At 43.4% G+C, this 25,089-nt stretch overlaps 1 protein-coding gene across 5 annotated transcripts in view; it reads right to left on the minus strand.

Moving 5' to 3' along the window:
- FAM184A (family with sequence similarity 184 member A) overlaps positions 1-25,089 on the minus strand; it is a 434,097-nt gene that overhangs the window by 214,582 nt on the left and 194,426 nt on the right. For all 5 annotated transcript variants that reach the window (XM_073627163.1, XM_073627164.1, XM_073627165.1 and 2 more), the window contains one exon: positions 3,167-4,021. In XM_073627163.1, the coding sequence (XP_073483264.1) occupies positions 3,167-4,021 (855 nt within the window). The remainder of the gene's footprint in view (positions 1-3,166; positions 4,022-25,089) is intronic.

The raw sequence follows: 25,089 nt of genomic DNA on the forward strand, positions 1-25,089 counted from the left end.
ACTGGTGGTACATAGCACAATTCAGCAATGGAGGGCATAGAAGAGGAGGAGGAGGGGGTGGAGCTGACAAATCTTACCTTATCACCACCAGCTGTATGGAGACATGATGGCAAAACAAGTTCCAGCACTGAGCCCTGTCCTGCATCCTCCCTAGTTGCAAGCAGAGTTACCCAGTGTGCTGTGAATGAAATATAGCGTTCCTGACCATGTTTGTTGGACCACGAGTCAGCAATAAGGTGGACCTTTCAGCTGACTGCTTACCCAATGATGCCACAACATTGCCTTTCACATGATGGTACAGAAATGGAATGACCTTACGTGCAAAGAATTAGCTACTGTGATCCTGCCATTGTGGTACAGCACATTCTGGAAATTTACTGAAGGGGCAGAATCCATCAGACAGAAAGGTGGGAGTTGTAAAGCCAGCAGCTTGGACAAGCTGGAATTAGATGCTGGGCATATGGGTGGCAGCGACTGTATTTTTTTCCAGCTGCAGCAGCTGGGGCAGAGACATTTGCCTGCTATACTCTACAGCTGGTGGTGTGCTGCTGGCAGACGTGGTGCAAGGACCTGTGACACCCTTCGATATACCATCATCCCTGTCAGTGGAGGCTGCTAAAAGGTCATGAGATATAGAGGGGGTAGACCTGAAAGGTGAGGAGTGAGGAGAAGAATTGCGTCCCTTTTGTGTGGATTTCAGGTGCTCTTGCCAATGGGCTAAGTGGAATGTTAAATGCCTTGTCAAGCATGTGGTACCCAAATTGCTGGTGTTTTTGCCACGCTTGATCTGCTTGAAGCAAAGTTTGCAAACTGCAACAGTGGGATCGGCTGCACATGTGCTAAAAAAGGCCCAGACAGCTGAGCTGTGGGAAGTGGGATGGGAAATAACAGCTCCACAATCTGATGGAATAGGGTGGCTGCTCTCTACTCTTCCATGATGGCTGCCTCTGGAGGACATCGTGTCTCATTGGAGTTGTGCCTCACCCTGACTTTCCCCCTCTGTTCTATTTGGCACCCAAGTAACGTCAGTGACTTCATCATCATCATACCCTCCATCCTCATAATCACTGGAGCCAACCTGGCAATACGCTCTGGCTGGGGGAACATGACTGCCAATTTGTTGTTTATCAGTGTTCTCCCCTCTCTGTAGGTTCCTATCTTCCTCAACCTCAGAGTCAAAACCAACATCAGAAGCAAGTAATGCCTGTGCATCGTCAAGGAGCAAATGGCTGACACTGTGTTCAAATAACTCAGCTGACTCTTCCATGCATGATGCCAGGGCTATAGCAGAAGTGGCTGTGGACAAGAAGGCAGGATAAGCCTCTCTGGCAGCTGGGGTGAACTGCGCACTAGTCTCTGCTTGGGTGATAGAGGATGAGGAGGATGGTTTAGTAAGCCAGTCCACCACCTCCTCTGCATGCTGTAGCTGGATAGCACGGGCAACATCACTAAACAATGAAGAAAATGGTGCCCTGCCTGAGGAGGGATCACGTCCACCTTTACCTGTGGACACAGACGCTGCTGGCCCCCTCATAGTGGCATGGGAATGTCTGCCTCTCCTTGTATAATCCCCCCATCATGACCTTCCAGCCCTGATGGGGGGCTTATTACCCAAATGTAATAGAGACGTGGAAATGTGTAATTGGATGCATTTTAATCAATGGAAAGTGGTGTTTGGTGCACTTTACCTTGAGGACTGCCACTAACAGAAATGTCACTTCAATATACTGCAGTAAAACTGCACTGATGCACTTCAATATACTGCACTAAATCTGCACAGACGCACTTTAATATACTGCAGTAGAACTGCACTGATGCACTACAATATACTGCAGTAAAACTGCACTGACGCACTACAATATACTGCAGTGAAACTGCACTGACGCACTACAATATATTGCAGTAAAACTGTACCGATGCACAAACAATATACTGCAGTAAAACTGCACTGACGCACTACAATATACTGCAGTAGAAATGCACTGACACACTTCAATATACTGCAATAAAACTGCATGGACGCACTACACTGACACACTTCAATTTACTGCAGTAAAACTGCACGGATGCACTACACTGACACTGCACTATCACTATATTCACACTACACTGACACTCTACACTTACAATAGAATCACAATAGTACACAAACTCGCTAGTAGCAATGAACAGAGCCCTGTTCTATCTTCTATCTTCACTCCACTATCACACTGCAAATGGCTCCTCTGGGAAGGAATCTTTTATAGTGTGGGGTGGGTCTATGAGCAATGAGCCATGATTGGCCTAAGTCATCTTGACTTTCTCCAATCATGGCTCTGACAGTGTTCTGTGCCCTGATTGGGCAAAGCCTTCATTGCTTTAGCCAATCAGGGCTTAGAATGTACTGTGCGGTGCGCAGTGCATTGTAGGGCATTCGAGGGGGGGGGGGGGCGAACAAATGGTCGTATGCCCTGCCAATTCGGGTGTTCGCCAAACGGATGAACCGTTCGCTCAAAACTACTGCCTATTACAGGACAGTTCTCAAGCTTTCTCATAGATGAAGGTCTTACAGCACCATGGTGATGGCCAACCTAATTCAAATCAAGAGGCCTACTCACAGTGGGAACCCCTGAAAACAGAAAATGACTGCTCTGGGACCCGGACTCACTTTCCAGACATGAGGACAACCTCCAGACAGCAACCTCCAGACAGAAGTCTTCCCATGATGGGGAGAAGGAACCACCCCATAGACCCGAAGAGACAAGGACATAGGAGTTGGTCTGAAGAGTAGTGCAAGTGCTTGCAGGCACTTAAGCACTGCTGTTAACTCAGAAATACTTTAGACCAGCGAATAAACAGTTTAAATAGATAAACGTTTAGGGCCAATTCACACCAGTGCATTGATCTGCGTTTTAGCGCAGCTGTAAAATGCAGATCAACTGAAGGATATAATTTCCAATGTGTCCTATTCATACTATAACGCTGTGCATGCATGTCAATGGACATCAAAATGTATGTGAACAGACATCAAAATGTATGTTAACAGATGTCAGCATGCTTTAAAACACAACTAAAATGGATGGAAATGTACATGCATTTTTCATCGATTTTAACGCAAGTCAGTGAGAATTTGCCCTAACGCTACTCATGTATTTAGAAGAGTAAATACTGTTTTTTTATTTCTTACCTGAACATTACTCTCTGCTGAACTTAGAGAAGCTTGAAGTTTTTGGCACTTTTCCCTTAGGCTCGCAGCTTCCTCCTGTACAACCTGAAATTCTGTTTTAAGGATACCAAGGTTCTTTTGTAAAATGGCTTCTTGATTCTGAAACTCTCTCTTCAGTTCTGCTTCTTTCTGTTTACAAACATGCAGGCTCTCTGCTGTAAAGAGCTGAGATCTTTTAAGTGCCTCTAGTTCATGTTCATAGAATGCTTGGGCTTTACTTAGCTTTGCTTCATAATCCTCATGTAATTTTTTCCTCTCTAGCCGTAGGTCTTCTAACTTTTTGTTGAGATCCTCCACTTGCAATCGATGCATCTCCTCTAGTGTTTCTTGCCCCTTATTTATAGTAGCATGTTGGTTGTGCTGAGCTTTCAGGAGATCTTGCATTTCTATTCTATGACTTGCCCTTAGTTCCTCAAGGGCCGCACGCTTGTCTTTTTCAAACTGTACTTGAAGTTGCATGAAACTTCTTATCCTTTCTTCAAATCGCTTCCTAATCTCCTCCACCTCCCGTGACATAGTCACAACTCTCTGAACATGCTGGGCTTCTGCACAAAGTTGCATATCTTCTACTCTGTGTTTGTAAACTTCAAATTCAGTAAGTGCTTGGTGCTTCATCTTTTTATGTTCTTCCAGTGACTCCTCAAGTGCTTGGATTTTCCTTTTCAGTTCAGTTTCTTCCGATACTTTATTTTTATATTGTAATATTTTTTCCCGCGTCTCAGCAAGAATCTGTTGAATTTCTTCTTCATGAGCTTCTTTAATGGCTTGTACTCCTGATTCATGCTCATCATTCCTGGTGTTTAAGGCATATATGACCTGACAATCAGTACAAATACACACAATTATTCAATATGAAATTCAATATATCAAATAAAAACAGTTTATAGAGATAATATTATTATTATAATCATTTCAAAATGATGAAGTATACAGTGCTTTATATTAGTATTCACCTCCCTTGGACTTTTCCACATCTTATAGTGTTATACTCTGGAATTAATGACATCTATTAAGGGGTTTTACCACTGAAATTCTATTTACAAATCATACTTAACCACTTCAAAACCAGACTGTTCCAGGACATTTTCCAGTTTTCAGCATTGTCACACTTTGAATCACAATTACTCAGTCATGCAACACTGCACCCAAATTAAATTCATATCATTTTTTTAAAGACAGATAGAGCTTTCTTGTTACTATATAAAGAATAAAAGAGAAAGTTTCTGTTATAAAACCATGCAAGTAAATAATCTTTCTTCATAAATGTACGCTAAAATGTATTCTGCTACATTTCTTCTGTGAAAAAAACCCCAACAAATCTATGTATATTTAGTCTGTGTGAAAGTTATAGGCTACAAACTATGGTATATATTTTTGAAAATTGATCAGTCCTGATGCACTGACTTGAGGCTCTAAAATGCCAGGACAGTTCAAATAACCCAAACATGACCCCTTTTTGGAAAGTAGACAGTCCAAGATATTCAGTAAGAGGCATGGTGAGTTTTTCAAAGTTGTAATTTTTTATCATAATTTTCTTGAAAATTTTGAAATTAAATACATTTTTTTTTTCACAAAGTTTTCATTTTAACAAGTTCTCACACACAGCAAAGGCATAGTTACAATTACATCCCGAAACACATTCAGCTACTCCTTCTGAGTAAGGGGATACCACATGTGTGAGACCTTTTCACAGCCTAGACGTTTAGAGGAGCCCAAAATCCAAGGAGCACCTTTGGGCTTTCAAAGAGCATAAATTACACATCTACTGTAATTCCCTGACTACCACTATATACTGAAAGGCATAGCGAGTCTTTTGACAATTACATTTTTTGCCACAAGTTTTTGGAAAATGTGGAATGAAAAGAAAAATTTATTTTTTTACATAAAATTGTCAATAATAAGATATTATTATAAGATAACACACAACATGGACATACTTAGAATTACACCACAAAACACATTCTGCTACTCCTCTTGAGGGATACCACACTTGTGAGACTTTTTCACAGCCTAGCCATAGAGAGGCCCAGAATCCAAAGAACACCTTTAAGCATTCTAGGAGCATAAATTACACATTTAATTTCCTGACTACATATTACATTTTTGGAGTTCCTAGTGCACCAGGACAGCAGAAACACCCAAGAAATGTCCACATTTTGTAAAGCAAACACCCCAGGGTATTTTCTAAGAGGCATGGCGAGTCTTTTGAAGACTTCATTTTGTTGCCACAGGTTTTTGGTAAATGCAGAATAAAATATAATTTTTTTTTACATAACATTTTCAATTAATAATACATTTTAACACATGACTTAGAATACTAATTTCTACTACTTAGAATGACACCCCAAACCACATTCTGCTAATCCTCTCGACTATGACGATACCATGAGTGCGATTTTTTCACAGCCTAGCCACAAAACGGGGTCCAAAAACCAAAGAGCACCTTCTGCCATACTCCTAACCCTCTTGTATTTTATTGTATTGTAACAATACTCTCTCCTTTTATATTGTAAAGTGCTGTGCAAACTGTTCACGCCATACACATCCTGTATAATAATAATAAAAATAATAATGATCAAAAACAACTGAAAGCAATGAGAAGCAACTGCTGATGAATGCAGAGGCAAATCAAAGCAACTCGAAATCACCTGAAAACATACCTGTACCTGATCTCTAGAAATAGAGCTTCTTACTAAATAAAATAACCTTTCTGTTTCAGTCTGCAGCAAGAATTTAAATATCACTTGCAACTTTTGTAACAGTATTTAAAAGAGAAGTGTGTTTTTTTTTATTTGTGATACCTACTTACCTATGTGGATGCAGCATCAGACCGATGCTGTATATGTCCCCCGCCGTCTCTGCACTGAGAACCGAGCCACTGAACATCGCCGATGGCTCGGTTTTCACAGATCCCAGAGAGAACTGCTGACTGTCAGTCAGCGTCTCTCCTCTCTGATCCTCCACGTTCACTGGAGCGCTGAGGTGTGGAGGGGTGGGGAACGGCCGTCTCAGCGTCTCATCGGCTCGTTGAGACGCTGAGACTGCCATCAATCAAGGCAGCTGGCGGATCCAGACTTGGGAAGTCGGGATGACATGCTGCTTCGACTGATGCAAAGTCAGAGTGCTCTCCTCTGAAAACGGGTCACAAGAGTGCAAAACTAAAAAGCTCAGGCTGGACTTCTTTAATTTGTACAATAGATATTCTAGAATTTTCATGCCCATACTCTTGTAGTTGACACATTACTGCACAGAACTTGAGGTCAAACAACAGGCTGTCTGTTCATTTTCATCTAGTAATCAAGCCCATGCTTCCTGTCTTAGGATGTTTCCACTCAGGTTGGAGGAGCAACGGAGACACCCTCAGACAGCAGCACAGTTTAGCTGAGATGAGAGTAGTGTTAGATAAACTAGTAGATTTAGGTGGACAAGACTAATGCCGTGTACACACGGTCAGACTTTCCGACGGAGAATTTGCGAACGGAGCTTGTTGTCGGAAATTCCGACCGTGTGTAGGCTCCATTGGACTTTTTCTATCGGAATTTCCGACACAAAGTTTGAGAGCTGGCTATAAAATTTTCCGACAACAAAATCCGTTCGCGTAAATTCCGACCGTGTGTGGATAATTCCGACGCACAAAGTGTCGCGTACGCTCGGAATAAATTCCGAGATGGAATTGCTCGGTCTGGTAAAATTAGCGTTCGTAATGGTTATAGCACTTTCGTCACACTGTAATGTTTTAAATTGTTTAATGCAGCGCACTCTCTTCTTCATTATAATGCTAGAAGAATGAAGTTGGTTTGCTGCTCATATTCACACAGACTTCTCACAAACTTCTTTCTTTATTATTTCTCGTGATTTCATGAATATAATATTTGTATTCATCAGATCTACCAAATTTTTTTGGTTTTATGTTTTTATATTCTTTATAATGTGTTGTTTGTTTTTTTAATCAAGATCTCCTGTTTTTGTTAATTTTTTTTTTTGGTGATCTCCATAATTATTTTTGTGGGTTTTTGTGTCAAGTTACCACAACACCATTATTATCTTGTATTTTTGAATCTCAAGGAGGTTGGTGTCCCTTGTTAATTTTACATTGTCTTTTTGAAATGTACCTGCCTACTCACAAACTGTCCTATTTGAAGTAAAACACATAGGCAAGTATTTGTGAAAAATAAATAGCCATTTATTGTGGGTCATAACAAAATAAAGAGGAAGGCAACGCTGGATAAACTGGTGAAATTTGCGAAGCCTTTGTACCCCAGGGCACACATCAATAATTTTACAGTCAAAATTGGTGGCCTGAGGAGTCCTTATAATAGGGAGCACAATCCGGTCCAGGACTACAAGAGATCAGGAACAGCAGCAGATGACATCTAGGTCCCCAGGCTGTGGTACTACAACAGCCTGTATCTTTTGCCAGACCAGACTGAACCCAGGCCATCACTCTCTTGTCTTCCGTAGATGCTTCCTTCCAGGCTGTGGCTCTGGTGTTGGAGGTGTGGCAGGAGGTGGAGGGGGAGGAGGAGCATGGTTGAACTCGCAAACGTGGCTTTGGCTTGTGAGTTAGCCCCTCAACCCCTTATTTAGGGCTTGTAAGCTGAGATACTCACATATTAGTGTTGGCCCTCCTCCATTTCCAGCATTTTGCAGGCTGTAATATAGGCAAAGTCCTCTTGAACACTGGGGGGGGGTTTCCAAGGGCCGCAGTAGCCTTCCAAAATAGGCCAATTGCTGCCTCCTCCAGGTTACTCCTCTTCCTGCCACTTTTTTGTGGAAGGCGGACCTAGGTATCGGGCAGGCTACTGGGCCCGGCCATCTCCTGGCTGCCACTTACCCCTGCCACCTCCTGGCTGAGACTTTCCTGTGTATGAAAAAGGGACATCGTGTTAGTTTTTGGTTCATCAATCACACACAATTTTCATCTCATGACTGTTGCAAATTGAATGTTAATAAATAGAAAAGACTATCATTCTGACCCCAGCTTTTTTCATTCTTGTCCTAATCATTTGTGGCCACTACTGTCTATTGATATGTAAAACACTTTGTGAAATCAGAAATTAGTTATCAAAACTAACATATATTTAACATCATTAATTTGACAAACAGAAATATTTAGAACAATGCTATATCTGGCTCAAGCTGGGCTCCTCCACATGTTGCTGCCTGGAAGGCCCAGGTTGGACGTCAGAAGCCTCTCCTGAGGTGGAAGGAAAACTGGAGACTGCTGGCCTGGGTTCTCTCTGGTCTGCCAGAAAATGGAGTCTGTCATAGTACCACAGCCTGGGGAGATAAATATCATCTGCTGCAGCTGCTGATCTCAGGGAATCCTGGACCTTCTTGTGCTCCCTAAGATAAGTACTCCTCATGCCACCAATTAGGGCCTTCAAATAGGGTATGTCTACCGTGGGGATCACCGGCTTCACAGATTGCACCAATTGATCCAGCGCTGCCTTCCTCTGTGTTTTATTCTTATAAATATAAGGGTGGTTTACCTGCCACAGACAGGGCAGCTCCCTGAACATATCAATGAATATTGGCATAAAGTCATGATCATTGACAAGATCCATTTTCTCTGCAAGACACAACACAAGACAAACCCTAATGTCAGGCTAAACTCTCCTAATCTTGTCCCAATATCGGCCTTAATCCATTAGCAGTAGAGGCCCAAGTTAAAATTGTACCTTCGTTATCACGATCGGCGCTTCCGATACTCCTTCCTCCACTCACAGTTCGTATGTATGACGCACGCGTGTTACGCTTTATATACACTGTGCATGCATGAAACTCCGCCCGCCCCTGACGTTCTTTCTAGTCTACTCCCCGCCCCTTCTCTTTCGGCGCAGTGGGGGAGAGCACATGGCGTAGACACAGCAGGTGCGTGATAATTCCAACAATGAGGAGGAGGAAAGCCCGGAGCCAGAAACGCCCCAATCCCGCAGGTGATTTAAGGCCTCAAATATGGCCTTTGTAGAGATGGTGGACATATTGAAAAGGGACAACTATGATGGGAAGTATGGACCTTACCCCAACCCAAATGTCAGAAAGGCCAAGATCATGGCTAAAGTTGTGAAGAGTCTACGCCGGAATTTTGGGGTACGACGATCCAAGAATCAAGTGAGGAAACGGTGATCGGACCTCAAATTAAGGGAGCACGATCAGTATAGAAGGATCAGGAGAATGCTGCAAAAAGTAAGTAGTTGTCCTGTGTTCCTATTCTTTCTTTTTATTACGTTCGTGCTGCTCCATGTGCTTTTCTTTACTGTTGTACAGTTTAAAATGGCAACTTTCATCTTCATGGACACATTAATCGTTCGTAGGAAACATTGTTCGTTCGCCCACTAAAATACGATGTTTTTTGCCAGATGCAGTTCAATACATTTTTTCTGGCCTACTTCTATTAAAAAAGTTTGTTGTCTAGATGGGTTTGTAACTAGAATGAAATGCAAACTAGATTCTGTGTAAGGAGAGGACACTCAGCAGCTGTTTACACATCTGGACGCAGGAGCACTAGTGTGGGACACAAGAACAAACTTTTTATTAGGGTGTCCCACACAGGTGCTCCAATGAATAATATAGGGGTAAAATAGGTAAGTATTCCAGCTTTACAAAGGTAAAAAAAAAAAATTTCTGCCCTCAAATATCTGTGTGTTAAGTATACCTATTTTTTTTCACATAGGGGAGAAAAGACTCGGAGGACACCACTCATCAGAGGAGACCAGGGACTCTCCACCTCAGGAAGAAGGGGAAATCCCCCAAACCCAACCAGAGGAGGAGGAGGGAGACGTTGTTGATATTGGCGAAATTGTCACAACAGGTGAGTGTCAGCTTCAGGTAATAAATGGATGCCTGCATATTTATAATACATGGTGTGGTTTTTTTTTAGGTGATGGGGATGTTGTGGAAGAAGTCCATTTCACCAGTGAAAGTGCCCAGATCCTCATCGGGGAGATAATGGGGTGCAATAGGGATTTAGAAAACCTAAAGCAAAACATCAATGATGTTCAAAACAAAATGAAGAACATCATTGATGTTTTAGGGAGAATCTAAAACACCCAGAAATCCCTAACTTTTTGCTTGTTTATTTTTGTTTTTATGACTAATTTTTTACATATTTTAAAAGCTAAATTTTGAAGATGCACACATTGTGTCAACATGTGCTATCTGCCATCACGGGAGATCAATGTATGCGTTTTGTGGGTGCAACACCTTCCTCGATAATAAAGTAGGTGAGAGGAAGGGGTTGCACCCCCAAAACACGTCCATTGATCCCCCGTGATGGGACCTAGCACATGTTGACATTAGGCATGGGATCAGGAGGGAAATCTCCATTTTGAATCTCAATTTGTGCGCATCTTCAAAATTTGGCCTTTACAGGGGTGACTTCACCTCATCTGATGAAGGCAATATCAAACACAGTTTGTACATACTCATGTCTGATATTGCCTTCACTTTATCAAAATTGAACTTTGTAAGTTCCAAAGTTGTGTATTGTTTTATGGTTTTAAACATGCCTGTTTTACCTATAAAAGGCGATTTCTACTTAATGTGACCTAAAAAAATGTTATACAACAAACATGTTAACCCTTTTATAAATGCACATGTGATTGTGCGTGAAGTGAAAATTTTGTTAATCAACAATATGTGACTTCTTCTTTCAATGCTCAAAAGCAGTTTTTGGAGTAAAGTTGTTTTTTTCCGTGGCAATGGGTGTTATTTACTAAAGGCAAATCCATTTTGCACTACAAGTGCAGTTTTAGTGCAGTCTCAAGTGCACTTGTAGTGCAAAGTGGAGTTGCTTTTAGTAAATAACACCCAACAGGGCTTTATAATTTTACACAATCACGCCATTTTCATGACTGCCCAAATTTCGGTCATGGTGCTGAAAAATTATGAATATTTTTGTCAGTAATGCATTACATACATTAACAACAAAAACAAAGTGTGTGTAGCAGACCCACAACATAATAATAATAGTTAGCCGAAGAAGAGATTGTCACCTCGTGTCTCAAAGAAATTTGGTTTGCACTGTTGAAGAAAAAGGCCAACAAAAATAATACCATTAAAAGATAACCGAGGAGACAGCTAAAAGAAAGCCAAGCAGTAAATCAAAGCAAATATTAGTTCAGTTTCAAATATATTTTTATTTAAAAAATGTCTCAGACATTGTCTGGCATATCGATGGCCCCCCTACCCGCAAAGTATTCCAGGTATCTTAAACGGACCTCGCGGGCACTCTGGGGGGGCAAGCCGGGATGTTCAGTTTCAAGCGCCGTCAGGGTTGGTTCATTCAGAATTCCGGCCTCAGGCCCAACTGAAGCAGCATAGTTCACAGAATTTCTCCTTAAAAAATTGTGGAGAACACAGCAAGACAGGATGATGTGATTGAGTTTATATTCCGCCATGTGTATGGGTGTAAGAAATAGGCGGAACCGGCTGGCCAATATTCCAAATGTGTTCTCCACCACTCTTCTGGCTCTGGCCAGCCGGTAATTAAAAACCCTCTGGTCCAGGGTGAGGGTCCTCATAGGGAATGGCCGCATAAGATGGTCCCCCAGCGCAAACGCTTCATCCGCATTGAAGACAAATGGGAGTCCGTCCGCATTGTCTTCTGGAGGTGGCAAGCCCAAACTGCCATTCTGGAGACGCCTGTAGAACTCGGTCTGGGCGATGACTCCACCATCCGACATCCGGCCATTCTTCCCCACGTCCACATACAGGAACTCGTAAGTAGCCGACACCACCGCCAACATCACAATACTATTGAACCCCTTGTAGTTGTAATAGTATGACCCCGAGTTGGGGGGTGGGACGATGTGGACATGTTTCCCATCAATTACCCCTCCGCAGTTGGGAAAGTCCCAACGGGTGGTAAAGTGGGAGGCCACAGTCTGCCATTCCTGGAAACTGTTGAGACAAACAAGAAAAAAAAATTTGTAATTTTGCACATAAACATTGAAAGCAGATTAGACACAAACATTCTTGGCCAAAATCACTATAACATTTATTTTAGGGAGTATTTAAAGGCAAAAGTATAAGGTTCACCTATCAGATAACTCACCCCCTCTGATGGCCCATTGTAAAAATTTTAGGGGGGGAGTATGTTTTGGACAGGTAACCCTCTCCACTTCATTGAGAGATGAATGCATAAATAATGTGTATTACTTTGACCAGTCCCTCCTTACTTACGCTATTGGCAGCCCACTGGACAGGTAAGAAGTGTCGTAATACAAATATATAAATACACACTGTCCAAATTGGAGCACATTTTTACATTCTGCAATTACCCATCAAGATAGTAATAGGATACAAAAACTTTAAACAGTACCATTTGAATGTATTCGGGCAGGCCCTTGCACTACATGCTTTGGGGAATTCATCCATAAATCTGACCACAAAAGAGGTAGGTATATAGTGTGTATGGGTTTGGCAAAGTCAGCAGATAGAGGATTGGTATTGGTTGACTTAGCGGTTGGGGGGACGGGGGCTTCCAAATGTTTTTGGGACCCCAAAAAAAAGCCTCTGGCACTCTGCCTGAATTTAAGGACACAAATAACATTTGTACACATTTTAGGGGGTGTTTAGGGTAAAGCACTACTATGGAGCTGACAAAATACATTGTTAAGTGACTAGACTAGGTGCATAATGGCCCAGGAGAGCATGCTGGGGAGGTAAGTGAAGGCAAATATGCATGAAGGACAAAAAACAAACTTTAAAAACTTCCAGCATGGGGGGGCGTGACCAGAAGCCGACCTCAATGGACGCTTTATCTCCCTGCTCTCCAAGGCCTCAGCAATCAAGGCACCTTAAGGGACGACCCACACCACATTAATGGGCAAATCGCAACCCCCCCAGGAGCACCCACGGACCTCCGATCCTTCTTTCTCCAGGCGGACATGCCACAGAACGGGGCAGATAAGATGGCGCCGGACACCGCTGAGTCCGGTCGCCGGAGCTCCACACAAAGACTGCCGCCTCCTCTCATCCAGCGAAGCCGCTCTGTAGAATCCCCGCTGGCGGTAATGGTCCCCGCGGATGTAGACTTCCAACCCGGAGCGGTGAGTCCCTCCAGCTACCCAGACCCCCAGGCTTCACAGCCGCCAAGGCCGCAGCCTGCCGTGCTGCCCGCCCACACACAGCACTACACACAGTGTTCAGCGGCATTTCCGAGACTGCTCAGAACGGCCCCAGATCCATATTCACAGGGATCAGACCCAGCATCCCCAACACCCTCGGACTTGTCACAGGACTATCCGGCTCTGCCAGGCCCCGCATGTCCTCCCGGGGGGGACCCATCATGAATCTGGGGTGGAACATGGCAGCTCATGGGCCATGACTGCCGCCTCCCCCCTCCTAAAGCACAGAGGCTGTCCAGATCCAGAGAGCCCAGCGCCTCCAGGCACCAACTAGCCCCTACTCCTACATATGCACAAAAGGCTAGTACTCTGGCCCACCTGGCAACAAAACCCATCACGCCGAATCCCCCCAACACCCACAGGCCCTGATATGGTCTGAACCCTGGGACCCCTCGACCGCTGGACCATATCCAACATCTGAAGCGGGGTCACTCAGCCCACGCTCACCGCCGCCGGGCTCATCCTCGCCCCACCAGCAACCTGTTCTGATTCAAGCCCCCTCTTTACCCCCTCACTGGCATGCATATTTACAAGCTATGCCCACTAAAGAGGACTTTCGTCAGTTGATAGAGGATGTGAAATCCACCTGCCGCACAGAGATTCAAGTACTCCAGACAGGTCTCAAACACCTGGCAGACAGAGTCGAAATGGCTGAAGAAGAAATTCAAGAAACTAAATTGGCAGTTCATAGAACACAACTCCAGGGGGCAGATCACCGTTCTTTCCTCAGGGACATGCAGAGGCACGTGGAGGACCTTGATAACAGGGGACGCCGAAACAACATTCGGGTGAGGGGCCTCCCGGAGTCGGAGGGCACGGAGGTCTTGCAATCAACTCTACAAACCATCTTCAATAACCTACTTGGAGAACCACCCACAAAACACATAGAAATGGATAGAGCACATCGCACTCTGCGGCCCAAGGGAACCACCTCTAAACCGAGAGATGTTATCTGCAGAATCGCCTCCTATCCCCTCAAAGAAGGTATCATGAAGTAGGCTCGACTGGCACGCAAAGTTCTTTTTGATGGAGTCCAGATACAACTATACCCTGATCTCTCCTGGATCACTTTGCAAAAACGCAGACTCCTCCAACCTTTGCTACAAACTCTGCAGACCAAAGCAATCTCCTACCGCTGGGGATTCCCCTTTACCGCAAAACATCAGGGCAAGTCTGCCACACTGAGATACCCGGAGGACCTCCGCATTTTCTGCGACACTTTGGAAATCCAACCTCCACAATTGCCGGACTGGGACTTAGTGGGCACGCCACCAACACCACCCGCTCTTTGGTAAAAAATCCCCACCTCTAACCGAACCCGGAACCCTGACACTGCACGCAAGCCTGCCAAACACAAGGATCGATGAGCCCATACTTTCAACATCCATACCATACATTTCAGTCTAACATTTTCTGCCTGTTCGGGACTTGGTTGCCCATTACAATATTAGCTTAGAGTGCCCCTAGCTTGCCCCTACACCAATCTCCAGTCTAACGCAAAGGGCGTGTTTTGGACGAGTTTGGGACATCTGGCGCCCACCCAGTCACCAATTACCCCCCCTTTTTTGGTTTATAGTAGAGGTCGACCGACATGGGTTTTTCTCTGGCCGATGCCAATGCCGATATTTAGAAATCGCGGTGGCCGATGGCCGATATATGATGCCGATTTTTTTGGGCCGATATATTAGGCCGATTTTTTTTTTTTCCCTTCATCTCATAAAATCTAACAGTTAGACCCCTTTCACACTGGGGAGTTTTTCAGGGCACTTTTGGGCTAAACATAGCGCCTGTAAAGTGCTTGTAAAACGGCTCCCCTGCAGTCTCAGTGTGATATCCCGAGTGCTGAAGCGATGCGCTGGCAGGATATTAAAAAAAAGTCCTGCAAGCAGCTTCTTTGGAGCGGTGTATACCGCTCCTCCACCACTCCTGCCCATTGAAATGAATGCGCACCGCTGCCGAAGCGCCTGCAAAGCGTTTCGGCAGCAGTGCTTCAGGGGCGCATTTAACCCCTTCCTCGGCCGCTAGCTGGGTTATAAGCGCCCCGCTAGCAGCCGAATAGCGCCGCTAAAATGACGGTAAAGCGCCGCTAAAACTAACAGCGTTTTACCGTCAAAGCATGCCCGCTCCAGTGTGAAAGCAGCCTTAAGTAATAAGTGATACAGAATTTTTTTTACATTTAAACATTTATTAAACAAAACAAACCTCCAATCAGTTCACTTGTATGTATAATTTAGATTAAAAAAAAACTATATCTTAAATATTAAATACACAAAAACAGGTATTCAAAACTTTTGGACGAAAAAAAATGGGCTAACTTTACTGCTTATTTTTTTTTATTTCATTAGTGTATTTTTTTTTTTAAAATTGCGTTTGAAAGACCGCTGCGCAAATACCATGTGACATAAAATATTGCAACAACCGCTATTTTATTCCCTAGGGTCTCTGCTAAAAAAATATATATAATGTTTGGGGGTTCTAAGTGATTTTTTAAGAGAAAATATAGGATTTTTACTTGTAAGCAACAAATGTCAGAAAAGATTTAGTCTTTAAATGGTTAAACTGAGAGCTTCTACACACACCTGAAGAGATACAATGTATCTTCTTATCAGACTTGGCAGGCTGCCCAGGGAGGAGAGAAGTCTTTCCACAGATAACGTCAGGCAACTTGCATTGACTTCTATTACAAAATCAGCACAATCGGCGAATGCCGATTAAGTAGTAAAAACCAAATATCAGCCGATATATCGGCCGGCCGATATATCGGTCGACCTCTAGTTTATAGCATAGAGTTTTGCATAGTTTACCAGTTTTATTTTACAACTTGCGGGCTCCCTGGTGCCCTCTCTCGGCCGGTCCACCTGGGCTGGCGGTGGAGGGGCATCTGAAAATCCGCTCTAACCTAGGCCTGTTGGCCTTTCAAGGTTTGATAATAATGTATGTTTCTCATTTTCACCATCTGCTAACTACTCTTTTCTTTCCTCCCCCACCCTCTCTCTCTCTTCTCCCTTAGTCCTCTTTAGGTATGCACAGTGAATTACACAGAATGTCCTGGTTTTCTCCCGGGGACAGCCGGCCCCTGGCCCTGGTCCTCATAGTCTGGTCGGCCTCCATCAGGTAAGCGCATATTCCCACACCCATATCTAACAAGATGGCCAAGATCCTATCCCTAAATGTACATGGCCTAAACTCCAATAAAAAAATACATCTGGCACTTAGGGAGTTCAGACAATCAGGAGCTGATGTTATCCTAGTCCAAGAGACCCACTTTGACAAAGGGGGCTCGTTTGCATTTGCCTCCAAATACTTCCCCCAGATTTATCTCTCCTCAAACACCCATAAAAGAGCGGGAGTGGCAATACTCATCAAGAAGGGGTCCCCCTTCACTTGTGTAACTCAATACTGCGATCCTCACGGCCACTTTATTATACTACAGGGACTCTGGCATACACAAGACATCACACTATGCGCCCTATACGCATCAAATGTTAAGCAACATAGCTTTCTCTCTAAGGTGTATGCTCGTATCTTCAAGTCGAGTCCTGGAGTTTTGGTGGTGGGAGGAGATTTCAAGCTCATCCAATCAGCAACTGCGGATCGTTATGTAGTGGGCTCCCGAGTGCTTCCGTCTCGGGTCCTTAGGGACTCCAGATTATTCCGACAAATCTCTAGACGATATGCGCTCTTTGATGCCTGGAGGGCCCTCCACCCGGGCGATCGGCAGTATACATTTTAATCCGCACCCCATCGCACACACTCCCGGATTGACTCCTTTTTTCTTAACAATCACACACTCAAATTACGCGCATAGCTCAAATGCTCCCTATTTCTTGGTCAGACCACGCCCCCATTGTACTCACCCTTGACTTGGGCAACTCTAATCGTAAACCCTATAATTGGAGGTTAAACACATTCCTTCTCCAACACCAGCCGGCCCAAGTAGAATTAACCATTACTCTTAAACATTACTTTATAGAAAACACTACCCCCGATATTTGCCTACACTTTGGGAAGCCCATAAGGGAGTTCTTCGGGGCAAGTGTATAGCACTTTCTTCGGCAATGAAAAAAGACTCCCTAGCCGCAAAAGTAAAAGCGGAACAGGAACTTAGAATGCTTGAACGCTAAATCCAAATCACTCCCACAATACCCCTCCTCAGGAAAATAATCCATCTACGTTCAACTCTCAAGGACCTCGCCCTAGGTCGCATAGAAAAAGCGCTGACCAGAATGAAACAAATGTTCTACGACAAAGGGAAAAAAGCACACACCTTCCTAGCTAATAAATTAGGTGGCCTTTCCTGTTCGCCACACTACAATATATGGGAGTCCGGGGACCTTTTTTACAAGCAATTAGACATCTCTATTCCAACCCTTCCTCTCAGGTCAGGACCCCCTTTGCACTCTCCACATCTATTTCAGTTACAAATGGCACTAGACAGGGGTGTCCACTCTCACCCCTGCTATTTGCACTCTGCGTCGAACCCCTGGCCGTGTCCATTCGGAATAACCCAGACATACGGGGAATATTGGTAAGGGGTAAGGAGTTTAAAATCTCCCTCTTTGCCGATGACGTCATTCTTACATGGACTCAGCCTCATACTACCCTCCCGATTTTGCATGCAGAATTGGACCGCTTCCGTCTTCTTTCGGGTTACAAAATCAATGCATCAAAATCAGAAGCATTGCCTATTAATATCCCCACAGAAGAGGTCACACTTCTAAAAAACAACTTTCCATATACTTGGAAATCGACAGCCTTGAAGTATCTGGGGACTCACATCACTTCAAAATTTAACACTTTATACCAAGAAAACTTTCCTCCCCTTTTCCGCTCCATTAGATCCTCACTGCTTCAGTGGAAAAAACACCATATTTCCCTGCTAGGACGAATCGCTTCAATTAAAATGACCATCCTCCCGAAGCTCCTATATCTTTTCCAAACGTTGCCCATTCCAATCCCATACAAACATCTGAAGAAACTCCAGTCTGAATTACTCCACTATGTCTGGAATTACAAGAGACACAGGATACCGAGCTCGGTGATGATGGCGTCACGTAATGAGGGAGGTTTAGCGTTCCCCAACATTATCAAATACTATCAAGCAGCTCAATTGCGAGCAGTTGCCTCGTGGTTCACCCACAAATCATATAACAAATGGACAGAAATTGAAAAAATATGGCTAGCCCCCATACACCCGAATAACTTACTATGGAGTGCAAATGCGGATGTGGCACCTGACCGTCTGCTGGGACCCATGTCCCAACTGAGGCGGATATGGCATACATTGACTTACTCTCACGGACTGTCATCAGATAAATCACTTCTGACCTCTTTCATCTGTAACCCTAAGGTGCCGGATAGCCTCACTCACCAGATGTCACATCCCTGGACATCCCGGAATCTGTTTCATTTCGGGAACTTGGTAGATCCCAGGACACACAAACTGTTAACATTCTCTGACCTGCAGGCCAAACATGAACTTCCCAAACAGGTATTCTATGGGTACCTGCAAATCCGACATTACGCACTCTCTATATCTCCCGATCTACAATTCTCTCCCCCATCTCCATTTGAAACTATAATTCTAGCATGCACTGCACAGAAGGGCCTCATATCGAATATATATAAAATTCTGAATGCAGCTTTTCTAGAAGAATGAGGCAAACATTCATAGGAAATCCCTATAACACAATGGCAGACGATATGGTCTCAAGCTGCAAAGAGCTCAATATGCACATTATACAAAGAGAATACCTACAAAATTCTCCTACTCTGGTACATGACCCCGGAGGTGATCCACGCTATTTTTCCTAATAGCTCTGATAACTGTTGGCGATGCCGGGGAGCAAAGGGCACTTTTCTACACCTATATTGGCGTTGCCCATTCTTAACCCCATACTGGACCGCGGTGCAGCAGTTACTGGCTCGCCTTCTGGAGATGCATGTCCAGGCGACCCCAAAATTTTTCCTTTTAGGCTTATCGTCCCTGAAACTCCCTAAGCCATATAAGAAATTAGTACGCCATGTACTCACAGCAGCACGCTGCCTTGTAGCGTTATGCTGGAAAAGCACTACTCCGCCCTCTACTGAGGACCTCTATACCAGAATCAAGGATGTAGAACTGATGGAGAAAATGACGGCCAGAATACAGGACAGACTGGAGGCACATAACAGGGTCTGGGAGCTATAGCATCTCCGGGAGGACCCACCATGATCAGGTACTACCCCCACTTGGATGACTTCTATACCCCCTCTTTTCCTCTCCTTCTCTATTATCTCCCCCTATTCTTCAAGACTGCATACTCCTTTGATTCCTATAATCACAGACTATAAGTTACAGTTTATTAAAAGTATCAGCGATACCTGCATGCCAATAGAACCGCTCAAGGATGGATACTAAAATATTACTGGCATTTAGCAATATCTAAAAATGTGTGAGTAAAGACTGCTCATCAGGAATAACTATGGTAATCAACACCTGTGTCTTACCTTTATGTCTTTCTATATTGTACCGCAGATACGAATGATACTAATAAAAATGTTATTTGGAAAAAAAATTCCAGCATGCATGAGGATAAAGAGGACATTTACAGCATATTACAATCATGGTAATTAGGGAATTATGAAAGAAATACAATACATTAGTAAACATTAAATACATATAATGAGATTTTAAAGGAGAAATCTTACCTTAATATAGTCTTTCTGCAGGTCCTGGATGATGGCAGAACAGGTCTCTGGAATAATAATCCCCAGAGCCTGGGGGGAGATGCCGATCGAGAACTTGAGGTCCTGCAGGCTTCTCCCCATCGCCAAGGACTGCAACGTGGCAACTAGCTTCTGCTCCGGAGTGATGGCTTGGTATCCTGCCTGCTGACATAAGGGGTCAGCAAAGCCAACAAACAGTGAAAAACGGGGTCTGTCATCCGGAGAAAGTTCCTGAAATCGTCAGGATTATTCTCATGGATATCACGGAGCAAAGGCATGTGAGAGAATTGGTCAAGCTGGAGCAACCAATTCTTGGTCTATGAACTTTGCCTTTTGAACCACTTTAAGGTTATGGTAGTTTACATTTTATATTTTTGTAATCTGCATGCACTGCGATTTTGCACAAGCTTGATTTTACTATTTTAATTAAAGTCCTGAATGCATCATACAGGATTGTACTGGAACCTGCAATCTTGAAGAATCAGCCGAGCTGCAGAAATGACTGATAAGCATTGGCAGGGAGAGAGATTACATTTGTTATATAGCTGTGTACAAAATGAAAAACCTGCTGTTAATAAATAGACTGGCAGAATAATTTATCAAGAGATGCACAAGCACTCTGGCACACACATGCCTGATTATATACTTGACAGTGTCTGTCTGTGACTCATATATCCAGCTGCAGATTATTACTACCGTTAATCTATGTAATATAAAATTACCGTAGGAACACCTACAGATATGCAAGTAAAAGGGAGATTTTTAAACCTAAAACAGCCCTATTTTTCTATGAAATGTCTCTGTATCAAAAAAAGAAAATTATATAGTAATTAGCTCCCCTAAATGCATTTGAATACCTACTAAAGAATCATTTATCTAGTTAATATATAATCATGAATGGCTAAGTAATTCTCAAACCTGGGAAGCGAGACGCGCGAAACGTGGAACACCTGCACTGTACAGAATAGGTTTTGTTTTCATTGCTATGTTTGCTGCCTATTTATGCTATGCTTTGCTGTTTATTTTTTAAAATCCTTACTGAATCAAGAAAAGAAATACAAAATCACTGTACTTAAAATATTATATGGAAAAATAGCACTATTTACTTGTATGGCACTGAGAAATCACACATCGATGTACAGCATTTAGAAAACCATTCACATCAGTTCCTTTCCCTTAATAAACCTTCTAATCTATCAAAAAACCAGTGGGCTGCACAGGGCCATCTGTGGTCCAGTCCTTTAATTGAGACTGAGGCACAGCAAACCTACATCCTTCAGTGCGGATTGAAAGGTGCCACTTTGCTTTGCACTCCAAACCCTGGGGGAAAAAGATCAGTTCTGTAGCATTGCCAGACAATGCTAAACAGAAGCACTGAGAAAGATTGTGTGATGGATTTTCTACAAGCTTGCTGCTGCAGAATTGTGCGTTTTTCAGTGCCTTTTTACATGCATTTTTGGTGCATTTTCATGCTTTTTTTTGTAGGAGGAGGTCTGGATTATACACACAAAACTACCAATAACTCACAAATAAATGCGTATACATGCATTTTACGTAAGCTTTCCATGCTCTCCCATTGAAGTACATAGGGCAAAAAATCACAATGCACTGCACCAAAAGAAGTGCCTGCACTGACTGTGTTGATGGGGGAATCAAGCACTTTTCTTTCCTTCCTCCCATGTTGGAAAGAAAGAAAATCAAATTATCTATGGCAGGGGTCAGCAACCAGTAGATCGCGGACAGGTGACTGGTAGATCATTGTCTGGGCTTGCTGACTTGCCATTCCAGCGCATCAAACAGAGTGCAATGCAGAGGGACTACTTGTGAAGTTTCAGCTGTAGTGGGGAGCAAGAGCAGCATAAGACGATGCTGGCTCCTGTCCCATGCGGAGTGATACCAACTGCACTCCACCTCTTATCCCGGCTAGCAGTCTCCAGAGTGGTGCCAGCAGCAGGAAAGAAGAGATCTTCAGGTCAGTGTGAAGCAATATGCTTTCACACTGATGCTCTGCGGATTACCCACATAACGGGTGCAGTGCAATGTACCTGCAGCTTTCCTGCACTTAGCCAAAGACTTCTATTACATCCTGCAGGTTTGCTGCAATTTCTGAAAGCGCACTACACCTGCAGGATATAATAGAAGTCTATGGCAAAGCACAGCTAACCCAGGAAGGTCACAGATGCACTGCCTGCACCCGCGGTGTAGGTAAACTGCAGCACATCAGTGTGAAAGCAGCCTTATAGGGGGTTTTACCACCCCCTAATTTTACATGTGCATGAGCATTAAGGGTGCCGCTGCCAAATGCAACTAAGGACTCATTCACAAGTGCAGCAGGCACTGCTGCGCCCCTGAAAAGCGATCCCATACATTGATAATTTTTTTCATTCAACCTCAAATGTGTGATGTGGGGGAATACCTTCCACTGTGGCTTTGTATTCTGACAGCGGGGAGCCTTCCCTGCAGTCAGAATACAACGATCAGTGTTGTCAGTTATAGCTAGCGGCCTGATCATTCGGGAAAAACCTGACAGGCTTGCTTGTACACAAGTCGATTGATAGATTGACTTGTGTACAACCAGTCTGCCCATACAGTCAAAATTTGACTGGTTCAGCAGTATGGCCCGCTTTAGAGTGACAAGTAAAAGAGGACCTTACACTTATGAACCGTCTGATGGAATGGCAGTTGTCTTGCTTTCTTGGCTGAATTTTTGAGACATTGCATTTGAAAAAAAATACATTTTCCTATTGCCAAGGATAACAACCAAACCAGACTGGGAACCTGAACTGCCTGGACTTGTTCAGAGAATCAGAAGGCCTCCTATGTGGGCCAATGTGATATAATTAAGCACAGTTTTGTGATTTAATACCTTACGTTGTTGCCTAGATATTTTAATACTGAGTAAAAAGAATCTTTTGTACTATGAGGGGAATATGTGGTGTTCTTACTTCTGGTCTGGTGGTCTCTCTATAATCTCTATAAAATGGTTACAGTTCCTGCTCCAGTTGTGATATACTCAGAAGCTTGCACGTGTATTATGAATGTCTAAACTTGGTAATAAGGCGCTTTATACCTACTGTTGTGTGCAGGGCCATCTTTAATATTGATTGGACCCTGGGCAAAAAATTTCTCCCCCCCCATGCAGTTTCACTCTCCACCTGCTCTGAGACATACAACAAATAGCAGCTAGACTTAAAATCAGTTTACTCTATCAGATCAGGCAGCAATTGCGATTGGTTGCCAGCAGTTACAGCATATCATTACTGCTTACTGACTAGTTGCTAGAGGTTACAGCACACATTACGGCTCACAGCAAATGATTTCTGCTTGTTAATTGGTTGCTAAAGATTACTGTACAGTAATACTGCTTGGTTGCTAGAGGTTACAGCACACCATCTCCTCACTGCAGGGGAGCATGATATACATATGAATGCCGCCTTTATTTACATATCAATGCTGCTGGCCGCAGCTATTTACTTAGTAATGCCGCCACTATTTACATATGAATAGCGGTTATTTACATATAAACACAGGGTCTGCAGGTGAGTCATCTGTACACAACAATAGGGCAGAGCTGGGCAGGATTAGTAGCAGCACTTCACACTGAGATATCAGGACACAGCACAGGACTAAAACTTCAAGGGATGAGGGAATTTAAACTGGGATAGTTGGCAAGTATGAGGCAGCTGCTTTGGGCCCCACAACAATGACAGGGCCCAGGGCAGATGCCCCTTTTGCCCTGCCTTAAAGATGGCCCTGGTTGTGTGGTCTGTCACCTACTCCGCCTTCCAGACTACAGGACACACTGACTTATATGAACGTAACATGCATTATGTTATTCCAATATTGTACAAAAACCATGAGTGATTTTTTAAATATTATTATTTTATTAGAGAAGCAGTATAAAAGTCTAAAATACCAAGTTGCCCCTTTCAGCGGCTCCTAATTTATGGGAGTTCTGCCATGCAAAACATTTTTTTTTCATTATGGATTTTATACATTAGGAAGTCTCTTCATTGGAGAATTTGTAAAGAACACCAAGTTGTTGATTTCTTCAGTTTTCGGGAATTCAACTGTCATTGGCATTATTAAAATGTATAAATGGTCTTTACTCCTCATAAGGGCATAGTTCAACGATTACTGGCTAGCTGTACTGATCAAGCCAAAGGGGGATTTACTAAAACCGGAGCACTCAGAATCTGGTGCAGCTGTGCATGGTATCCAATCAGCTTCTAACTTCAGCTTGTTTACCTAAACCTGAAAGCTGATTGATTTATCTTATACCAGATTTACAAGAGAAACAAGTAACATTATTGTGTGACAATCGAAGATTATTTTAAAGTGCACTAATGCTCAGACTATGCACAATAAAGTATATACATGTTCATAAGCAGCTAGCCGATTGACCTGTAAAGTCATTTATTCTCTAAGATCCTCATAATACAAGAACTTAGAAACACCTGTTGTATGTTAACATTGGTGGGCTGGTGGGCTGCCAAGAGTCTGCTCTCCACAGAAAAGTAGACTATGTTCACACTAGCCTGCACAGTAAAACACGGGCAGCTGTCAGTGTGAACTACAGCAGGGAGTAGTGCAATCTGCGTTTCAGCGCATCGGACTGCTTACTTTTTCTTTCTTTTTTTCTTTAACTTTATGGCACTTCATATATATCTCCACACAGCAGCACTATGCATTGCACTGCAGTGTGGTGACTTGCAGTGCCATTCAGTGTGCAGCAGAAAAGTGTAGACCAGTGTTGTAGCGTGCATGAGACACAGAAATAATTGTTTTCTAAGTGCTCTAGCGTTTATCAAGTACAGGAAAACGCAAGTCACCACACATAGTTCCAATGAACCCTAAATGCAACCATCTCAGATATCAGTGTCTCTGTTATGATCCTTGAAGACTCATTTTTCCATTATTCCTATAGCTACATAGGTAAGTAATGGCATGTTTCACAGTGCTTTTACTGTTTGTTCTGAATTTATAAATATGTTAGCCTGCATAGTCTGGGCACAGGTTCATACAATATAATAATATTATCTG

This window comes from Aquarana catesbeiana, linkage group LG04 (assembly GCF_042186555.1).
Source record: "Aquarana catesbeiana isolate 2022-GZ linkage group LG04, ASM4218655v1, whole genome shotgun sequence".
Classification (NCBI taxonomy): Eukaryota; Metazoa; Chordata; class Amphibia; order Anura; family Ranidae; genus Aquarana; species Aquarana catesbeiana.